Here is a 23,130-nt window from a genome sequence, read left to right on the forward strand (position 1 = left end):
TAAAAAAGTGCAGCTTTCTTGTTTCGAGCTTAACCTTCCAAGATTACAGAGCAGAAATCTCAGAAGAAAGGCACATACACAGGATTTTTTCACTCCTTCCTTTTGCTGGTCAGTCCAAAGGACGCCGGTACAGATTACAGGCAACCGAAACAGATGTGAACATCTAAAGAAAACTCTTTAAGTTGTTTCCCAATAGGGTAAGTCTGGGTTTAAGTTGAATGCAGCCATTCAGCATTATTTCTTATAAATTCCTAGTTCACTTAACTAGCTCAGATTTTTATAAACAAATGTCTTGGTATTTTGGTAATTAGTACTGATGGGAAAGGAAATGTGAAATGCAGCACTTGACAGTTTAATGAGTTTTTTTTTCTCCGGGTAACACCTTTTTCAAGGCCTTATGACATTCTGCATTTCAAAAAAAGGTTATATTTGGAAAGAACAGCCAGTGAAATACACACAGCACAGGGCTGACAATTAAAACACATACTTCACCTGGCATGTCACGTGTAATAAATAAGCCAGGATATCTCTAAATGGACCATCATGCTGTCAGGAAAGTGGATGGAAGCTGGGTCAGGGAGGAGGGGGAAGAGGTCTGTTAATTAACTAATGAGCGATTGGTGTTGCAATCAACCAACTGTAATCAGGCTGTGCTGTAGATGGTCGAGGCAGAGCTTTCTCTTTCCCTTCTCTTCCCTTCCCATCTCCCATCATCGTCTTGCATCTCCCATTCAAGGTGCATCTCAAGCTTCCAGATTGGTCAATGCACTTCCAAACCCAGTGGAAGAAGGGACGGAAGAGTCCCAGCTAGACGTTGACACCCATTGTTTGGTCTGTCTCTTGCAGCAGCCAAGCCTCCCTGCTGGAAAATGCTGTACTTGTGGTTCTGTGGTCTGTCCACTGGCCCCGTGCCCACCCTGTCCCAGGAGGAGAGAGCTGCCCTGGAGCGAAGCCTCACCAGCATTGAGGAGAAGCCCCTGTGGAGAACTGTTTGCAATGTGAACGCTATTCTCCTCATGACTGTAAATGTCTTTCTGTGGGCATATTTTGGCTGAGGTGGGGTCAGGCAGCGTGTGGCTTTGGTTTCTTTCAGGGGTCCTCATCTTCATATCTAATCCAGAAGCGTCAGGTGACAGAGACCCTCATGATGGTCCCTGGAGGTGCCGGGACACCTTGGTGAAGCCCTTCCCTGGAGGCACTGCTTGCTGGAAATGACTGTTGGGCTCAGTTTCTCCCTAAGACGAGGTGTGACCAAGACTCAACGCCGGTCATATCCAGGGTGCAGGGGATGTGGGACAGCATGTGGGTCAAGTCAGGAGACCTTGAGTCAGTTTTAAGGTACAGAGCTGAGCCCAGCAAGGAGAAAGCCCAGCTGTGCCATGACTGGGTCCTCGCTCCCCTCATGCACTAGCTCGGGGCTGACTTTGCACCTCCGCTTTTAAGGGAAAGACTTCTGGTTTACGCTGGTGTAGGGAAGGAGATTTACGTGTTACCTGCAGTTTGTTTGGTTTTTATATGGCCAAAATTCAGATGGGGTTAGTGTGGGATCACTGGATTAGCTCAGCCTTGGCTCCCACAGCTACCCCAGACCCTGTGCTGGGGACACACACACACACGCACACAGAGCCCCTGCCAACACCCCCCTGCTGCTGGCATTGGCGGTGGGGGAGGGGCTCCCCCACCCTGCCCACTCTGCCGTGTAATGGTGGCTCTTACAACAGCCTGAGCCTGTTTATCCATCGGGCCAGTCCTGCCCTTAACAGCATTACCAGCAATAAATGTGCCTTAGCAACTAAGCCAATTCCGACTGGGTTATTGTGGTTATATATCCTGCACTGACGCACAAAGGTCTCCCTGGGAACATGGTGACCTGACTGTGGTAGGTAAAAGAAATATCCCTCCTTGGGCAAGGTGCAAGGCTAGACCTTGCTTTTTTGAGCAAATTTAGGCTTCTCTGACCCGTCTTGGTACCATCATGTGATGGGGCATGGCCATAACCTCTTAAACCACCTCCAGAGGAAGAGACGGCAGTACCCACTGTTAATAACTTTGTCTGGTGGTTAGGATGCTCACCTGGAGAAGGCTAAAAATGCCCATGGGGATGAGATCCTCCACTCCGGCATCCAAGGGGTACAGCCAAGCCACCAGGGGTGGGCTGTGAGGGGAGGTGATGGCATGTGGTGAAACACAGTGCCATAAAGATGATGCAAATGAGTCATGATGCAGCAAGCAGAAGAGAAACAAGGCTCTGTGCCCACCTGGCACATGGAGCCCAGGTCATGGTTTCCCAATTCATCCTCAGTTTGGCTGGAGGAGACTGATTCAGCCATGCAGGATGGGGTCCGTGCTGTGTTGGCGAAGGTCAGTACAAGATTTGTTTTTTTCTAAGAGGAAAAAGTAGATTTCCTTTGAATAAGGGAGGTCACAGCCCCGCCAGTCGCCCGCCCATCTCCACGGGGAGAGGCACACGATGCAGAGCTTGCCTTGCCTTTCTACTATTCTGTTTCGAGCAGGTGGTGCCCACATCAGAGGATGCCTCAAAACATTTACAGGAAATCAGGTTACCAGCTGTGATTAATAGCTGGTAAATGTCTAATAATAACAGACGCATTTCTAATGCATTTAGAAATACCAGGGCTCTCGCCTCCTCGCCTAGAGCAGTGAGGTGCTGAGTGCTCCTGAGCCCCAGAGCCCCTCAGCAGCACTTAGCTCGATGACTTTATTGGCTTTTTTGGACCACACATCCACTAAAGCTGTGGGGAAAGCAACACGACACAGGATGAGGAATACTGGGGCAGTTTTTTAAATGTTTGAGATTATTCTTTTCCTCTGAAAAAAAATACCAGTTTAGCAGAGAATAGAAATGAAATTTATTACACTTTTTTTTTCTTTTTTCTTTTTTTAACAACACAAATAGTTTTGATCTTTAGAGATATGATGCTGACCTCTTCCCCTCCCCACCTCACCCTATGGACCCTGGAAGATGATGTTTCTTTTAAAATTATGATTTGAGAGATGTGACTGCCTCTCTGAGCTTGGCCCACAGAAGGAATGGAGGCATCCATGCTGCCAGATGCAGCCAGCTGTGCATCCCACAGGAGAAACACAGTTCATTGGTAAACTTATTTGACTTACTACTCTGCTTTGAACAACTAAAGCGAAACAAAAGAAAAAAGAATGATTGGGGAGGGGGAGTCTGAAATTTCTTATTGAAATAAAGTTGTCTCTAAACGTCTTGCTCTTTCCTTGTATTTTTCAAGGAAAAAATCATATTTAGCTGAAAAAAATTAAAACCAAACCAAAAAGAGATTATATTTTTCCTCCTCGTTGAAGACTGGGGATGGAGACTTTTCTTCTCATGTTATTCCTCATTTCTGTCCCTCTGCTCTGTCCTTCTTGTCTCCTACAGCTCTGCCTACATCCATCTGCAGCTCTTCCCCTCTGCATCTCCCAGCCCCTCCTTCCCAGCCTCAATAATTTCTGGTTTATGCTCCATCTCCCCATGGGCTGCACCTGAACACACGAAGTCCCTCCAGCCCCAGCTCCCACTGGCAGGACCCTGCTCGCCCCAGCAGCTCCCTATCAGCCTCACCCCGACCTGCCAAGGAGCTGCAGGGACAGGGATAGGGACAAGGATGGGGACAGGGTGGGATGGGATGATTCTCGGCTCACTGCTGCTGCAAGGATGATGCTGTGGCAGAGACCACTGTTGTGAGTGTGCGGCTCTTTGCACCATCTCAGGTATGTTCTGGGGGTTTTAAGAGGGAAAACCCAACAGAGGTTCTGCAGGTGGAGTGACTACAAGCCCAAAATCAAACACCCTTTTCCTAACAGGGATGATCAAGGCTGAAAAACCAAGGCCCATGACAGTCCCACGCGGCATCTGTGAAGAGCTTTACCTCTTAATGCGCTGCGCATCCAACAAAGCGGAGGTACTTTCTGATGCTGTGTCAGCTGAAGACATGTAGGTGCTTAAATGCCTGTGGCAGGCTCTGGAGGAACCTTTTCAGAGATACATGGGCTGGGGCGAGCGCAGTCTGAGCAGGAGCGTGTGCCACACACCAGGTGCTGCAGCCCGACCCGCTCTGTGCCAGGAGCAGCTTCTCCACCAGCGCCGCTCAGCCCACACAGCAAGGGCAGAGCCCCCGAGGGAGCGAGGGTGGTCTGCGAATCCAGCCAGCAACAGCCCCCAAACCAGGAATGAGCAAATTCATGTGGTCTGGAGGAGTTTTTACCAGTGACATGGGGGAAGGCACGTCAGAGCCCAGCAGAACTGGCACTTCAGTGATGACAGGCTCATCTGACGGCGGATGCGGTGGGCTGCGGCGTGGCCTCGGTGCCGGGCTCCTCGCGAGCCTTTCCTGGGGAGCAGCTTGTCATCGCCTCGGGAGCGCTGCACAGCCTCGCTCCTCACAGCACGTGATGAATTGCAATATCCTAACAAGAACACATCACTTCCAGAGCTGTAACCAATATACAAGTCCATTGGCAGCAGATGTTATTAATGATGTCAATACATATTTTCTTATTAATCTGCCATACTAGGCTTGTGTCTATCTGCAAATGATTATAATTCATTTTCCTGACAATTCTATCAAGATCATTTATTACTGTTCAGCAAAGGAACTTCTTTTAAACAGAGATTAATAACATTGCATTTTATCTGGCTGGCTGAGCCAAAGGAAATGAAATTAACAATGAACCCTACAAACATGTCATCACTTTAATTTATCGGAAAATATTTTAAAATGTTATTTAAAAGAATATACGCTATGGTGGGCACAGTTTATTACAAAGGAAAGAAATGAAACAGCATGCATTTTAGCAGGGTGGAGAGTAAGTTAGCAAAGAGGGCACCATGTTTTCTCTGGATCCCTGAGCTCGTGTTCTGGGACAAGGAGGGAGCAGCGCTCACAGCCTTCCTGGTGTGTGCAGATGGGCACCTGCCCCTGTGAATTGCAGCTGGAAGTCACTATTTCTGGGTTAAAGTGGGTCCTACCTGGGATCACAAGCTGTCGTCCCTGCAGGGAGCACCGTCCTCCTGTGTTCCTATAGAGGGAAACTTCAGCAGGGTAAAGCTCGCTGAGGTCTGAGGGGGAGGAGGGTACGTGTGGACTGGCAGAGTCCCAGCACAGCACCCTTCTGCACTTTTGGTCCCTAGGAGGAAATTAAACAAACTCAGTAAATTTACATGGTTTAGTCTCCTTTCTTCTGCATTCTCTTCTTACTTTCCCCTCCCTTTGAGTAAAATGGTAACAAATAATACACTAAAGAACATATCAGACCCCCCTCCTACTTTCACTGCGAATAGTAATGCAAAAAATATCAGCTTTGCTTCTGCATTGCTTTGTTTATACCCACGAACTTGCAACTGTAGCCCCATTTTCATGCAGGTGCCCACCGCTGTGTCTCTGCAGGACTTCCCCCATGTGCCTGGCTCTGGGCTGCGACATCTCCAGCAATGGGAATCCCATCACTCCCCTCCATACCCTCGTCTTGGAAGGTGTATCCCTCCCTCTCCGGTACTGCAGCTCACTTGCCTGTTTCTCAGTGCCCCGTGCTTCCAACACCAGCAAATTACTCCTCTTCCTTGCCCAGCAGGAGAGGAGAAGGCTGCTTAAAACAATTTTGAATTACGTGGTCAAGAAGTGTTTCTCCTATAGATAATGAAGTCAGTTTCTTACCTTCAGTGGAGCGGATTCATCTGATCTTACCCAGATACCAGGTTGGAAGCAATGTTTTAAACCCCAGACAAAAGAAAATAAACCCACTAACCTCAAGCTGTAGCAGTTTCAGAATGCTAACATATTGGCAAGAGGATTTCCGAGTTTGCATTTGTGTATCTCTGCAGAGCAGCAAAAGCACTTACTGAATTGGCTGGCATTTAACTGTACATTTTACTGCTGTATAACAAAGTCTGGATTTTTTTGTTTTAATTAAAAACAAAAGTCATCAATGTAGCATAGGTCTTGAAAAACTTACAACAAATAAGACAAACCTGAATATCCCCCAATGCAGGGTTTGGCTTGCCTGCAGATTAAACGTAATGTGTTAATAAGAGAAGCAAGTTGTCCCTCTGTTTAAGCTGGAGCTGTATCTCCACTTACTTTGGGGACACAGTAGTTCACAGAGAGGTGACAGCTCAGGCTGCACATGCCCAGGCCATACATACTGAAGCAGGACCAGACTGAGCTTCTAAAAGGTCTGATCTTCTACTTGGACCTAACATTTACTGGCAGAATTTGTGGTCTTTGACTGAGAAACAACTGCAATGCATATGGCAGCACATCGCTGCCTATTTCTTGATCAAACTGACAGCTTAGCCATGTTTCTTTTAGCATAATTGTCAATCCTGGCATAAAGGCTGCAAGCTAAGAAGAAAACAGTCTCTGGCTAAACTACTCTAAAAGCTAAATACCCATTACATTAAAAAAAAAAATAAAAAAGATCTGCACCTTATTTCTAGTGTGGCTGCACCTCGCTCCAGCTTTCAGCGGCTGGGTTTCATCAAGCCCCTTCTGTTACGTTAAGCAGCTGCCTACTATGAACTTACTCCACATAAACAAACATCACAGACAGTGCATGCAGAGAAACAGGGCTTTATAACCATGGAAAGGCAAAAAAGGGGACAAAACTAAAAGGAAGTGGAAAGGGACAACATGTAGCAGATGCAAAAAACAAATTCGAGCCTCACCTCACAGTCCCGTGTATACATTTAGTACAAATGATTTAAATTATTTTCCCCACTTCAGACCAATGCCTGTGTAATGTGGGAGGTGTCAGCCAACCTCGGTGATTCCCCAAAGCCCGGTATGAACAGTTTTTTGTTTGTTTGCCTGGAGCAGCAAGAGCAACATACAGCATGTTGTGAAGGCAACACAAGGAGCAACAGATAAAAGCGACTTCTTTAGCATAGGTGAAACGTTGGTGTCACAATAATGTGAGATTTTTGTACAACCTCCTCTGAAGCAGGTGAACGTGAGCGAAGCAGCCAGTTGTCGAGCTGCTGTCCCAACAGGGTGTTGCTGCAATGGAGGTTAAGGTCCCCTCTCAGGCTGCGAAAGATTGCAAGGAAACGTCACTGCGCGGTCAGAGAAGTGAAAGATGACAGCTCCCTCATCACCTAAATGTATCTTTGCCCCCCACGGAGATGGCAAATCCGCTGGGAACACGAAAATACAGATGTCCTTGTTGGAGAAGTGCTTAAGGAGGAGTCCTTGCTGGTGTTGCCCGCCATTGCCCCAAGTTCCACTGCACACAGCACTGCCTTTTCCCAAGTGGCCCCTGATCCTCGGAGTCACACATTTTCTCCACCTTTCTGTGACCCGAGTCTTGAAACTCTGACGGGAGAGATGGAGAATGCTCCTGTCCCAGAACAGCCCCTCAGCCCCGAGGTGCAGAGGGACTGGGCACTCTTCAGAGTCTGTAAGAGGTTTTAGTCCTTCAAAGGGAGCAGGGAAGTCTGCGGACACCCAGTGGCTCCAACTCCTGACCCGAGATCCCATATAGTACAAGAAGCCACCTTCACGCCTTCCCTCCACTTACCTCAAACGTGACTTCCAGCACCTCTGCGTACCCATCTCCATCACGGTACATGGAGGGGGGTGGGGTGGGGCATGTGCGTGTGTTATCTAAGCATGTGCCGTCTGGTCAAGGCTGGCATCAAGGTGTCACTGTGCCATTCGAGCACAGCCCAAGATTTCATAAGCAAAACCTGAAATACCATGCAGTGCGATATTACAGATAAGCTGTCCAAGCAAGACCAGACGGCACCACCCCGCCAAGGACAACAGACATTAAGTTGTCAGAGTACAAACCAAAGTCAGCCGGCACTGCTGAGTTCGTGCCATTTCAGTGCACGATTCCCAGGAACGAGGAACAAGCTGTCCCCAAACACCGCTGCAGAAACGCCCCTGGGGAGGACATTTGCCCACGGCCCTGTGAGCCGCAGGGTGTTCCCTGAGGAGTCCCAGTGCCACACAAGGGCTGGGCACAACGGCGTGTAGCAGTACACACGTGTGTGCAAAACGTAACAGCAACTGCACTTGCAGCGCTCAGTTACTGCTCTGCGGTGTGGTTTCCCTACTACACGGCTACTGGCTGGGTTGACTGCACTCCAGCCTCGGTGCTGGGATGGAGATCACTGGGGACAATTCCTCCGCCCACTTGCTGGTTTAGTCTAACACAGCAAGTTTTATTTCTGGGGGGGGGAGGACGAGGACAAGGAGCAGGGTAGCCATTTTAAGAAACCCGTAATTTCTGCTGATTTGTTCAAAAAAGGAACGTTGTTCAAAACGTTCAGCTGGTGACTTGCTCCCGTAGCTTCCAGAAAAGCAGCATTCAATTTAATATGTGAGACTCATAACCAGCTCATGCAGTGCAATAGTTCTCATCAGTTTGAAGAAAAAAAATTCTGCTGGAAGCACAGGGAAGTAGCAGTGTCAATTTTTCATTAACCTGCAGCCACTGTCTCCATAGACTTACAGCTATAAGTAAGATTACTGTTATAATTTCTTCTGGTCCCTAAGGAGAGGGGAAAAAATCTTCTCAAAACTTTTAAGGTCATTAAACCCCCCACACCTTTAAATTGGAGGTAGTTTCAGTTTACTTTCATATTTCAAAATCAAATCTCAGCTTCAGCCTCACATCAAAGCAGAAATGTCCGTTGCTTTGTTTCTATGTCTTCCATGAAAAGAAGTTCCAGCTTTTACATGAGCTGAATGCCAAGTAAACAGATTTTCCTGGGGAACAAACACATCTTTCTTTGTTTGTTTCAAACATGTGTAAATAGAGTCCCAGGAGCTGAGCTGCCTGTCACTTCAGCCAGGTTTACACTCATGTCACTCCAGCTGGTTATTTCTGACCCACCTGAGGTCAGAACCGCAGACATTTCCCTCCCTGCTCCTCCCCACACTCGTATCAAGCCCTCTCCCTCCGGCCTCATCCCTCAGCAAAGGGGAACCAGTTCAATATGCACTCCTTTTAAACCAGTTCAATATGCACTCCTTTTAAACCAGTTCAATATGCACTCCTTTTAAACCAGTTCAATATGCACTCCTTTTAAACCAGTTTCTGGTTCCTTCTTTTCCTTTTCTTCTGTTTCTGAGCTCTAGCTACAGAATCCCAGCAATACTTTGGTCCTCTGTCACGGTCACTGAGACGGATCTAAAACGCTTTCGTCAGACCAGATCAGTACCTGACAATATACGGCTACTATCAATAAACAGTCAGGGCTGTGCTGCTACATACCGAGAGTACACTAAAGGCTGATGGTACCTATTGGCTCATGGCCAAGATTATGGGGGGCAGGGAATGGAAACCAGAGCGGATTTGTAACGGAAAATTACTTTTTTTTTTTTTTAAACAGGAGGGCACCATCAGTCTTGAGATGCTGCTTTTCAGTACCAGCTTCAAACAATGGAGAGTTACTTTCTACAAAGCCAGAAGACAACAAAGAGGAGTACAATCCCTTAACATGCCCATCACCTATTAAAAAAACCCAAACAAACAAACAAAAAAACCAAACCAAAAAACGCAATAGTAGATCAACGCAAAATTAAGAGCATTTAATGCCTGTCATTTCCAAATGGCTTGGGTTATATCTCAATCTTCAGCACTTGTTTTGGGTGTAATAACTGGGGAGCACCAAGGGATGCATCACTGTATGGGTTATGCATAAATCGTAATTAAGGAAAATCCTCAAGTACAAGAGAAACCTCAATTTTGATTGGCCAAGTTACCAGAACCTATTGATAATTCAAATCACTCAAGTATTATTCAGTGTTTTCTTCTCCCTGCTTTTTTCATCTCTTGACAAGTTTACAAAGAAAAGAATGGAGCAGAGCTTAGCTGCGTTACATCCAATATGCTGCCTACACAAACGCCAGAGAAGCTAAATGAACCCCAGAACATATGGCGCTCTGCTGACAGAGCTCAGAAACTGGTTCTGCATGAGCAACAAGGAACATCTTGAAACGCACAAGACATATGTGTTTTAGGAAGAAGATTGAAGTGTTTCATAATAAAACAGGACAAAGTGAAATACAAGTGCTGTATAAAATTTTAATTAAAAACTGGTTTTACCCCTCAACGTGAATATACAATATGTTTCCCAGATGGATTTCATATTTAAGTATTATCCAAACCAAAACCGTAAATGAGACAAATAAAGCCTTCAAAAATGGCACAGAGGCTAAAATGTACGTAAACACTAGATGACTGTGGTGAAAACAAGGAGGCAGACAAAGCAACCTTTTAGCAAATGTTTACTACTGGAGTACTGAATGAAATAGTTCAACTATAGTTTTAGTAACAACACAATCCGCTAAACATTCAAAAATTCAAGTCAGTGTAACAATGCAAATAGAAGCATTAGAATTCACCACCGTTCAGTGACGTACATGGTGCTTTTGTTACTTATAAGCTTCACCGGTTATTTTATACACTGATAAGTAATGGTATAGAAATGCATAATTCGTGGCGTGCCACGCATCAAACCGCTCACAGTCACCGCTGCTCTCCAGCCTCCCAGCTGGTGCAAAGCTCTGTTCCTTCAGCGGCGTCAGCCCCACAGGGTTATGCAAATGCCTGACCACAGAACAGAAGTTTTGTGCTGCCTCCTCAGGATCAGTAAATTCTTACAAACCAAGAGGGATGGTGCTTCGCAACAGCAAACTCCTTTCCCTGAAGAGGCCAGAAGCAGGCTCAGGTCACCACTTCTCAGGCTGCAGAGAGCTCTCAGCTAGGTCAGAAGCAATCCCCGGGAACTGAATGGCACCAGGCACCAAGGAGAAGCACCACCTCCACACAGATCCCGCAGAGACCCATTACAGGGCCTTTCTGTTGCCAGCCAGCCAAATCGCCACCGCACTTCAGAGAATTTCTCACTGAAGACAAACGGGGCACAAACTGCTCGTCTTCGGCAAGCCAACACTGTAACAAAAGGAGCTACAGCCTCAGCCTTTAAGGGCTTGGGTTGATGATGTCTTGGTCTCTACTGCTTTCTCCATGGAATTCAATGCAACCAATGGGGCTTGTGATTAATATTCCTCTTTCTGTTACACAGTAAACTGTCAGGGGTTCCCGATCACTTCTCACAACACTGGTTTATCTGTTGAAACTGAGAGGAATTAGGCAAAGACCAGTTATCTGCTGCTACCAGACACCACCACCTACACCAGACACCGCTTCTGTCAGTGCGGTAGCTCGTGAGGACCACCCACAGAAGTGCTGTCTCCTCTCAGCTTCAGTCGTTTTCACTGGAACCAAGAAGCTAAGTTTCATTGATTTGAAAGTTTCCCCAAATTCCTTGACTACTACACGAATCTCTGGAGATACTCCCAGCACTCTGACATGGATCACTCCATAACCACTGAAGTAACTAACATCACGGTAGGCTTTCCTATGACCCAGAAATTCCACATTACAAGACTGACGCAGTTAAGTGACCGCTGCTAAAAGGGTAAGAATTCTGTTGCATAGTTCAATGTTTCAGAAAACACTTTCAAGCTTAAAAATCAGGAAAAGCAGAATTATATAATAAGCTATTCCTTGCACACGGACTGAACAAGCAGCGATTCCTTCCAACTGACTTTTTCAAACAGACCTTTGGCACGCCACACAAACTTTTCCACTGTTGAGTTGCACACACCATTGCACCCCTCGCTCTTGGGAAAGAAGAACAAGTGATGCGATAGATGTTAGTGGTGCTCATTAGTGCATATAGCAGACAGCACTAAGACATCAGGATGGCAAAAAAAATATCTGTATTAAAAAAAAATAATTATGAGAGCAATCTGCATGAGTCTGATGAACCCGGATCATGCAGGAGACAGAAGCAGAGTAGGATAGCAACTGTAAAGATTAGCTTCTAAAAGCACATGTAGTAAAGCAGTTCATTATCTTTTTCAGCCATCTCTTAGATTTAATAGATTTCTATCTTGATAAGATTAAGACTTGCTTAATAATTGTCTGATTAAAACATAATAAACCTGGGAAAATTAAAATAAAGCCTTTTACTAACCTGGAGATGAGATGGGACTTTTCACCCAGGCTTCCACAAAATAATTTCTGTAACGTTCACCTCAGGATCCCAAAGCACTTCACAGTCATTTAATTAAGCTTCAACAGAGCACAAACTCCCCATTTTACAGCTGAGCTAACAATGAGAGGGAGTCTGGAAAAGACTATTTAATACTGAGGAGAGCTGAATGTTCTCTTATTTTACCCAAAAAATAGATTCCCAACACCTACAGGTAGATTTCTTTCTCCCTTCACCACTTTGGTAGCCTCCAAAGTAACAGTAAAATTCAAACATGTGATGCACAATCTAAAGAACACCCTCATTGTCTTCCAAGCTGCCCAGATTTGGAGTATAAACACTGCCATCCATCCATCTTACAAAGCTGCCCCTGCCTGACCCCATCACTCCAGCCATCCCTATGCCTCTTGTCCCCAGTGGACCAATTTAAGCTTCCCTTCCTCTGGCTGAAGTCTTAGATAAGGCAAATCATTACAGAGTTTGACATTTTTGCCTTTAATCCACAACAGGTCTATTTCCAAAGCCACTACTACTCAACAAAGGATGTGCATTTCTACTGAGCACCGGCAGATAGCTTGTCTAAAGCCACCCCAAGATCCTAAACTATACCAAGTTATTTGTAGGAATGTGAGAAGGGCGCAAATAGCAAGCAGATTCCGACCTATTAAAATGAAAGTGATTAAAATATTGCACTGATTGCACGCTACAAGCAACACTGGATGCTGACTAGGATTTGGTGAGAATACTCATGGTTGTAGCAACTTGGGGAGGGCATGACAAGGAGACAGACTACAGAAAAACACTAATTCACTCAATCTGGCCCATTATTTCTAGATTTGAGTAGGCAGATTTCCTTTCGGAGGTAAAATGACGGGGGTGGAATTATACCATCCCACTGTCACTAACAGACCACTTTGTGGATGGCAAAAGATAAGGAGTGAGCACAGAAAATGCTATTTAAAGCGTCACTCAGAAACCTAGAAATTTGCATTTGATAGAAGGGATTTAAATTGTATTAGAAGGCAAGGTGCACCAAACAATTACAGTTTATTACTATGTTGGTTCACTGCCTGAACCCACACTTATCAGATACTGCAGTAGCAAAGGAGCAGCAGCGCTCAGTGCACTTGAGCTTGCATGCATATTAAGAGAGGGCTAGCTGAGCAAACAGGGAAGGGGCCAAATTCTCCGGAAAATAATAAAGTGGCTTGCAGATTTTATGGACAGATCAGAGCAATTTGGGTCTTAACTCCAATTTCAGAGAAAAGTTTTCCCTTAACCAAACCAGATTTCTAGCACAGTGCTTGGATGAGAACACTCTTTCCTGTTATCACAGCATATAAGCTGTGGAATGACTCTGACCCAAGAGAAAAACATATCCTACAGCAGCTGATTCAGGAAGACATTATACACACTGTCTCCCCTTGCAGCTGGAGCAGGGCCAAAGACACAGAGACTGTGCTTCATTTCTTGTTAGGCTGCATACGAAAGCTACACTGAGAATATTCATACCAGTCAAAATTCAATAGATGACACTTTTTTTTCCTCCCGTCCGGTTTTCACCTTTGATGAAAAATTTTTAATCTTTGATGAAAACCTGAAGGTTGCCATACTACCATTAGCTAGGGGAATTAAACAGCTATACCCCAGCCACTCCTCTAGACCACCCGAAAACATTACCCTGCTTTTTCACAGGGGCCTCCAACCTTCCTCATCCCCTCTGCGTCTGGAAGTCATGGCAACTTGTGTCCTTACTCATCCATTCAAAAATCCCCAAAGCCTCAGCATTCAGCCTTCCTATGCATCGAACAAACAGGGACTAAGATCTCCTGGATTGCTGGGGAGAGAAAAATTGAACAGTATCTCTATGTCACAGAACCAGATTAGACCAAAGGGGAGCAGCCAGCCTTCAGAAGACCGTAACTTTTACTACGCTATGACGCTGGTGAGGGAAAACACAGAGAATACTGAATGAAAGCTGTGGGATACCATAAGAAGAACACTAAATCTTATGGCTCAAACACACACAGGAAACTGCACCAACCTTCAGATTGCAGTAGATTCATTTTAAACCAAAAGCTTGGAAAGTCTGTCTCAGAACGTGCCCTGCCTGTTTAGGATCCATTTGAATACATCCACTTTCCCGAACAGAAAGGAAAAGGAAACGATTCCTTTACGGACCAATATGGGGTCACAGACGCAGGCTAATGAATGAATACCAGGTCCTAGTAGCACAATACTCCATGGCCCTTCAGCGGCAAAGCTTGGGTAAATTTTACTTTTCACTTCTGCAAAAATAGTGTACTACTACTTCACAGAGTGACTCAACACTTACCCACAGCATAAGGCTTGTGCAACTAATGCCCTTTGAAAGCACTAATGTGCTAAGTGGCATCAGGGACAGGAAGTTATCAGTGTTAATCCACTTCAACTGGTTTCACAGTTACAAGGAATAGAAATGTCTATATGCAAGACACTTCCTCCGAGAGCCCCCTTTCCTGAAACAGAAGCACACAGCCTTTCAACGTGCTTTCCCACTAGCATAATTGCTCACCAACTGCTTTCTCAAATCAATTATGTTGTCTCAGCATTAAAGGATGGAAGGCAGAGTAGACCAACTTTTTGTTTATCTAGGCATGCTGGCAGGTTACAGTCATATGTTCTGCCATCTGTACTGCTGGCTTTATCCTTTATCCAACCATAACAGGTAAAATGGCACTGGTGTAACTGAATCTGCTCGCTCAGTCAGGGAAGGAGCCAGAACAGGCATTTGCTTTTTCCCCCCATTCTGAAAGGAAGCAAGAGATGGACACTCTTGCCCTTTTAAAACATTCCGTTTTTCAATAGATGGGCAATTTGCCCTGGTCTGCTAATGTGGGATCTGCTCAATGCAAGGCTGAAAAGGTTCCATCCCCAGGGAAAGCATCGAACTGCTGATGAACATTTGGTGGCCTTTAGCAAAAGCGATGCGGTTTCTGCCAACAGGATCCCAGCAGACTGGGAAGGACAGGCTCCAAATTAGGTGGGATTGTGATGCAGGAACTTCAGAAGGCCTGTACAGGGTATATGAGGAGCTTGCTGACTAGCTCCAGTCTTTCCCCCTCCACACTCTTTTCTTATTCATATTTTTTAAAATTACAAGTGTATTGGCAAATGTCATGACTGCATTCAAGAGAACCTGGAAACATTCAAATGCACAGTGTGTGAAGATAACCTTTCTTCCGATACAAAGGCTGCTGGGCTGGGTGGGTTTCTTTTAAAATTTGACAGTATTAGAAAAATTGTGACTAAAGGTGCTTGAAACTACTTTGAAAGCACATCTATAGGTCAGTATCAGTTTCTGCCCTTCTCAAAAATAAACAATCCAAAGGCAATTTTCTAGAAAACAATTCCCTTTGTCCCAGATGGGACACTTTTAAATCAACACTCACATTCACCTTCCTCTTTACACCCCCGCTCTGAACACTAGGACATATTGCTTCTTCAACCAATTCTAAGTTACTAAATAGCTTTAATTATTTAGTAAGAATTGGCTGCAGCTGAAACCTGAGTCTAACGTCAGACAGGAATGTCCAGCAGACCTACTAGTCTTCAAAAGACTATATTTTCATAGTCTCAAAGGAGCAACACCCTCTTGCTGAACCAGAGGAGTTAGTTGCTGTTGGTTTTTTGGTTTTGTTTTTGTTTGTGGTTTTTTTTGTTTGGTTGGGTTTTTTTGTTTGGTTGGTTTTGGTGTTTTTTTGTGGGGTGGGGAAAAGGGGGAATGTTAAGAGTTTCCTTTTGGCAACCCAGGACAAACCCCCATTTCTCCAAAACCCTGCCCAACCATAACTGTACCTTAAAAATACAGTACAAACACTGGTTACATAAAAATAGTTTTCATTACAAATATGAACACTGTGTACTGTGCATTTCCAGGTCAATTGCTATCAGGAGTGTGGGTTTTGGCCTGAAACAGTGCCAGAAGCTTTTTGGTACATGTTTCTGTAGATTTTCTCAAGACTTTCTTCAAAGATCACTCTGTGAGGCTTCCCTTTGTATACAGCTGCACGACTAGACCAATATTCACCATTATCCAAGTGCCCAGTAGTGTTCTGCTGCACTGGTAAACTGTCAAAAGAAAGAAAAGAAATAACAATCAAATCAAGATAAGGAAGGGGAATCAGAAGCACAAAACCAGCAGAAATCCAAATGTAGAGCTGCTAAACACAGATTACCTTTCGCTAATTGAAACAAAAACTACACTGCAGCTACTTCTAAGAAATGGGAGCCCCACGTCATTCGTTCACACGAATTCTCCCCCACTTAACCTGAGTGCACTTGATAATACCTCCCAAATAGAAAAAATTAATTTTCCAAGAGCATGCAGTAATTTTGCTATATTTTGATAAGCAGTGTGACTAGGCACTAAGCCTATGCAAGAGCAACATTTTTGTGTCCTTTGGACAAGGAAAAAAAGGATTTTTGTGTCCTTTGAAGGTTAAAACGTAACCACAAGCAGCTATTTCAATATGAAGGCAATCTATCAGAGGTATATTAAATTACTGTGGTTGCAGCTGTAAAGTGCTCTATCGGAAGCATCTTGGATTAAGTATTCTACCAAATACATTATGATATAGTGGCAATTGAGTGTTCCTTCCCCACCCCATCTTCTGTGTCACTGTTTTAATACTAAACACAAATACAGTCTCATATTTCAGTTGGTTTGAGAAATTATTCCTAGATCTATGAAGTGAAATCTATTCTCTGAAAATCACTACAAAACACTGACAAATCTGAAGTATGTATTTCTAAACTTCATGACTATTCGCCTTCTCTTGAAACTTTCAAAACAAAGGCTTGTGTCATATAATGAAATGAGCCATATTAATTTATTAAAGCATGAAACTAGTAGCTCAAAAACCATAAGCAAAAATGGACTGCTGAGGTGACATTTTTCACCTCTATCTGCTCAGAGATTTAGGCACTTCAGACACTTAAAAATTAGGACTGAGTTATCTTTAGCCTTTCTTGAGCATTCTCAGCCTGGGAAATCAAACTGGAAATGCGAAGCTTACAGTGACCAACCCCACTTCGGAAACAGATTGCATTTCACAGGGAAGCTTTATATTTTCTTATATATATATCATTTATTAATCTACTATGATCAAACAGTACTTAAAACTTTGTCCTCAATATCAGTAAACACCTGTAACAAAATGAAAGAAACCTTATGTCAAAGGAATCAGAAATATACGTGTTAGCTGCATCAAGACACAAGGTTTTCACTTTAAGAATGGAAAATGGTGATGGAATAAGAGGAACATGCATGATCAGTTTTCTAAATTCACATTTCTGAGCTTCCACTGTCCCATGGAAAACAAAAGAAGGAATAGTTTTTGCTTTTAGACTTCTTACATTCAAACATTAAGGTGATGCCAACCTTTACCGCACAAACCAACAACAAAATCTCTATGTGGCTCCAGTATCAAAAAGGGAGGAAGGCCACTTTCACACTTTTTCAAAAGAGCTTCAACATTCAAAGTCAGCCAACAGCACGAAGCAAATTTAAACCTGTTTATCATCCTGGAGAGAGTGAACTGTGCTTCACAGTCTGGACACAAAGAAACCAACCTACCAAACAGCAAAATCAATAGGAAAGTTATACAGGCCTGTGTTAAATGTAGACAAGTCAATACCCTGGCGACCCATCAACAGCTGAAGTTTTACCTCCTCTTTTCTGCAGTTTGTGTTACTTCATTTCTGATGGAGAATTCTCAGGCCAACAAAGAGGCACAGCACTAGAAGTGGCACTTGTAACTATAGAACAAACAGCTCTGACACTCTTCTCCTTGGAATCCATTTCCTGCAGTCAGCCCTGTGCTTGCCTTTTCTTCTACTAAAAGCTTAATCTACACAGAGACACTCAAAATCCAACCACTTTAACTGCAGTAAAGGAAAGACTCAGAAAACAGCAGTAACTTTTACAAGTTCCTTATTCTGGTACCGACAAAGACTTAAAATAAAAGACACAAGCTTTATTTTCCCTTCTCTTTTTGGAGGGGTGTGTGTCTGTATTTCCACTAGCCAGCCCTTGCACATGAGATACTTAGCACTGGTGTGGACAAAGATACAGCCAAGCCAGGGAACGAACAGTCCCTCTCATGTCTCAACTGGAAACCAGCTGACAACCTGAGCTAAGCAATCTGGGAATTACACTCACAAATCATATTAACAGCAGGATTTCTGCACGCAACTCCCTGCTCTGAAATACCTGTCATATGCTTTTGTTCCCTCATACATCTCCTTTAAGAGTCCCAGAAGTTCTTTTCTGAGTGAATCATATACTAAATATTTCACAAAACACGGCCCTTTTCCTTACTCCCAGTGGTTTTCAATCATCTGTGTACTTTACTGCCAACATTTGGTCGACAGTACCATGTCCTTCGATGAACTCTGTCTCTGTCCTTGTGTCCTGTTTATGAGCACTGTGGCAAACACTCAGCAATCAGACTGTCCTTGAGTCCTTTTATGTCTTGCCCTTCCGTGAATGGGCCTACAGCTGCTGGCCTCTAAACCCAAGGAGCAGTCCTTCCCCAACCTGAGTGCCACATTTCATATCCCATCGCTTCATGATTCTGTAGTATTAGGGTTTGTTTTTTCTTTTTTCATGGTCTGCAGTTTCAGCATCAATCTCAAAGTCCCAAAGCTGCCTCAAAACAAAAACTTACACTTTCTCTCTCACAAACACATCCTACACAATTTAATTGCAGCAGCTGTCAGAACAAAGGATAAAGGACCAAAAAGGCTACACGCAGAAAGCAGGAGCGAGCATGGGTATAGAAATACTAACAACTGCAGCAGCAACTTCACATACATGTGCAAATCCGACTTACTAGATCCCTTGCAACAAATTACAGGAATTTAAAAAAAAGCCAACAAGTCATAAATGAACTTTTTAGAGCTTACTAATTGCAAGTAGAAGTTCACTATGATATGCATATTGAATTACCCTGCTTTCAGTGGTATGCAGTGCTGGTTTGGGAAGCCTTTGTAACAAAATACCGCATCACATTTAATTATCAAAATAAAACCTCTTCTTCTTAATGTTAAGACTTTTCAAATTTAGCAATACAGTTCTAGAACCTCTCTCTTTATATTAAGAACAGAAAAGCCACACAACCCCAAAAGATGTTTTACATTACTTAGCATCTTCCCTCAAACTAGTGCCCCAAATGTACAAAATACTGTGTGCATACATAGAGAACATCAATGTTGTTAACTTCTATTACAGAAGTTGTCAAAATCAACTCAATTGGTGTCTAAAGTAAAATATGAAGCCCTAGTCATATATGTGAGTACACAGAATAATTAACCTTCGTAATCCAGGTTTTCAAGATGTCTTCTGAAATATGGCATGCTGAATTACTAAACAATACTATATATATTTGCTGGTTTTTTTGAAGATGCTTGTCTCTTCCAAATATAGGTTTTGTAAAAAAAGAATAAACCAACAAAACAGCCCCAAACCATATTACTAAAACTTCGATGTATTATTGCATTCCTATAGTTTTAAGGAAGAATAACCATTTGGTTATTTTTAAAGTGAATTTGCTCTCTGCTTGATAAAATCCCAAACCTACTGCCCAAGGATCACATTGATGACCAAGTCTAGTTCCAAAATCAGTGTTTTATGAAGACTATATTGACACAGTGCCGAACAGTATGAAAGGCGTAATTATAGTTAACTGTATTTTGCTTTCAGGTGAAAAAGCTCGGTAGGATGAACTCCTACAGAAGCCTTTCCCCCGTGCAATATATTACATAGATCAAAGTAGGAAGAGAATTTTTTAGCTAAATTTAAAGGGCGATATTATGAGTATGACTGTTCTGTCTTGGTCAGACAAAAACTCCATACCTGCTCTGCAGTTCCCTCATGGATAAGGGTGCTTTATGTGAAGATTCTCTTGTCTTAGTCAAGTCTCCTTTTGACGAGTTACTCTCATCCTAAAAAAAAACCCAAAAAACAAACCAGAAATCAAATTCTCATTACCTTGGTTTCTGATTACAATGATCTCAGTTCAAAAATGCATTCTTTCCATTTAGTAGAAGACTATTAAAGTACTTACATTTCTTGGGGGAAAAACAGACAAAGTGTAATGAGCCAAATGCCATTTATGAAGAATTTTAATTAAGTTCAGTACAATTCAGCTAATAATTTTCAGGTAATAAGCTGGAAAGAATTTCTAGACAGTGTAGATCTAGAGAACTATGCAGACAGCACAAGCTTCGATAATCCCCAACAAACACATTGGCAAAATGTTATGAAACCTACTGCTCACTGCTTTACTTCTGTTTCTTGTAGAAAAGGGGAAAGAGAACCTAAAACTTATTATTTATTAGCTTTTATAATGAGCTACCATTATCTATTTAATGTATTTCACCAGGCAGAAGCATTCTACACATCTGAATACTTCGATTCCATATACAGGGCTGAGAACATACTTACCCCACTTTAAAAAATGCCTACGATACAATTTATGACCCTTCAGTGGAGTTGTAGAAAGCAGTCTTACCTTTCAAATGCTATCTAGGCATCAATTAACCCATATTTGCCCTCTTAGGTAAGTAAGACAGAAAACAGCTCATCCGAAGGGAGCCAGTTGCTCACCTGAGACAGAATAGTAGAAATTCCACTACACACAACCACGTTCACTCTACTCTGAAGAGCAAAGACACTACTTAAGAGGTGACACTAAGTGATGCTTTCAGCAGAAGCCAACTGCTGTAAGGATTAGTAAACAAAATCACCTGGAAAATCAACTGGAAAAAAAGACGGCAGTAAAAATAATCACACTTGCTGGTAACAGAAAACTGGGAGAAAGACAATAAATATACTGGTAGATGGCAATAAGATGCAGAGCAAGCTGAACGGCAGGCATATGGATGAGGAAAAACCTAACACAATTTATTGTGGTGAAATACAAGGTAATAACTGTGTTTGTAAACAGGAAAACTCTCTTCCTTCAGCAGTCACAGACTACAAAGCACTCAAGAGGAAATGGGGTACAGTGGTAAATAAAACTCTGCAGCATTTGCTAGAGGCAAATTATGTTCTGGAAAGCAAAAAAAAAAAAAAAGATGGAAACATTACAATACTGTCAGAATGTCACAGCAGAAAGTTACGGTGGACACCCTAAGGAATCTGCAGCAGAGCTCCAGTCACACCATTTTTACAGAGCACTATGGAAAGAGAATTTTGGAAAACACAGCTGGATGCTTCTGGGAATAATTATTGAGCATGAGGCTCTTCAGAATGAAACAGAGTAAGAGATAATTTTTAACCTTTCGAAGTTTGGAAGAGGATCCAGACTAGAGCCAAAATCTACTCACCACATTGCCAGTGCACTTGCCTTACTATTGCCTCACTTTCAAGATGAGCCATGTACCTCATCCATCCACTCTGTAGCAACGCAGCCTAAATTTTGGGCCATTTCGGGAAGAACAACCAGTCCTGGTGTATTTTACAGTACTCACTGCAAGCAGACTCAATTTTTTTTTTTTAAGCAGGTCAGCTGGTGTTAGCACAGCTTTCACAAGTTAGCTGTGTGCAATTATCAAACACCGTGAGACTTCTCTGTAACATCCTCCCACTCCTTTTGCTCAGTGGAAGGAAATGGAGTGAGAAAAATGGTCCTTTTCCAGCATTGTTCTGACCAGGCAGGTAATTAAATACTCAAACATCTTACCTAATACCTGATATCTGGATTTTTTAAGGCAGAAACATGAGGCTTTCCAACAGGAGAGGAAACAGAAAGGCATCACCTCTGATTATTAATGCATGTGAGTATTCAGCAAGTGTCCAATACTGGAAGTGACAAGGTGTGCTAACGGAAAGCCAACAGAAAGTACCATGCTTCAAGAATCTAACACCATGCTTTGCAGTTTTGTGTGAATTTGTGCAATATTGCAGGAAGAAGGGAATACCAGCTTATGTGTAAGTCATTATAGAGTAGAATGTTTTATATTATACAAGTAAAATATGTAAACAGGAAGAAAATGATCAAATTCTCCTTTACTCATTATGATATTTAATAGTCTTTATGGTTGTATGGAGAGACTGTGTAATAGCCATCCAGCTCTCCTAACAAACCAGTAAGTCTTATCATAAAATCACGGTCCACTGTTTAGGGAAAGTAGTCAAGGACCACTGGAGATAGTTCAGGCTGCGCAAACTTTCATTATGTGTAAGTGCTGGACCATCATGAAATCCCATTTGTTAAGTTCACTGAAACAACAGAGAAGCATTTTACATGATTTGTACCTATTTTGGGGTGGCTGAAACACATAAAAATGTGATGGGCATCTTCTATTTGAAAGGCAGCAGCTCACAAGATCATAACATTCATATAAAAACTCAGGGAGGTACAGCATGAACTAGATCAAACAGTCTTAGCATGCACAAGAAAAGGTTTTTCAGAGTTTAAAACAAAAAGCACAACTAAGCTAAAAATGAAGATTGAACACAAATGAAAAAATAATCAGATTAAGAGAGCATGCAGGCAACGCAAGGAGCTGCCCAGATGGCTAAATGTGGGAAAATAAGTAAATAACCAGAGACTTCAGAGCTAAGGCAGATGTTCTTCAGTACATCTTGCAGCAGCTGACTGAGAGAACAACCTTCACTTCTGCCCCAGCCCCCTGCAGTGGTTTTATGTAGTCAGTGGAGTCATCCCATCCCAGCCAGCACGGCCCGCGTGCCAGCATACTAGTGCTACGCCTGTCATTTCTGTGCTGAAGTCGAGGCGCGGAGGCTAGGGCTCTCACTCTCTATCACGCTTCCCACTGACACAGTAAACCACGTCAGAGGGGAAAGGTGGACAGCTCTAAGTTAAAATTGCAGTGACATTCAAAAAGCAGCCTTCTGTCAACACTCCTTTTTCTAAGAGAGGAAACTGAAGCAAAAAGGATGTCCTCCTCCATTCTGAGAGACTCGTGTCTCTTCTAACTAAACAGTAACATCTGTGTTAGATTGCCAGACAAAAATAATTTCATCCAAGCTCCTAATCTTAATCTTGCCTCTCATTCTTACACCCTTTTATCTTACCTTT

General features: G+C 43.2%; 2 protein-coding genes across 4 annotated transcripts in view; one reads left to right on the forward strand and one right to left on the reverse strand.

Annotated features, from left to right (window-relative positions):
• The window catches only part of SLC5A9 (solute carrier family 5 member 9), a 32,338-nt gene extending 25,890 nt beyond the window's left edge, over positions 1-6,448 (forward strand). Inside the window, exon 15 of the mRNA XM_055815248.1 lies at positions 847-6,448. Coding sequence (XP_055671223.1) covers positions 847-1,055 — 209 coding nt within the window. The 3' untranslated portion in view covers positions 1,056-6,448. The remainder of the gene's footprint in view (positions 1-846) is intronic.
• Positions 6,449-10,042: 3,594 nt separating this feature from the next.
• Positions 10,043-23,130, reverse strand: part of SPATA6 (spermatogenesis associated 6) — a 45,656-nt gene continuing 32,568 nt past the window's right edge. For all 3 annotated transcript variants that reach the window (XM_055815251.1, XM_055815250.1, XM_055815249.1), the window contains 2 exons: positions 19,938-20,026; positions 10,043-16,150 (listed from right to left, as the gene is read on the reverse strand). In XM_055815251.1, the coding sequence (XP_055671226.1) occupies positions 15,970-16,150; positions 19,938-20,026 (270 nt within the window). In that variant the 3' untranslated portion in view covers positions 10,043-15,969. The remainder of the gene's footprint in view (positions 16,151-19,937; positions 20,027-23,130) is intronic.

Source organism: Falco peregrinus, chromosome 10, assembly GCF_023634155.1.
Source record: "Falco peregrinus isolate bFalPer1 chromosome 10, bFalPer1.pri, whole genome shotgun sequence".
NCBI lineage: Eukaryota > Metazoa > Chordata > Aves > Falconiformes > Falconidae > Falco > Falco peregrinus.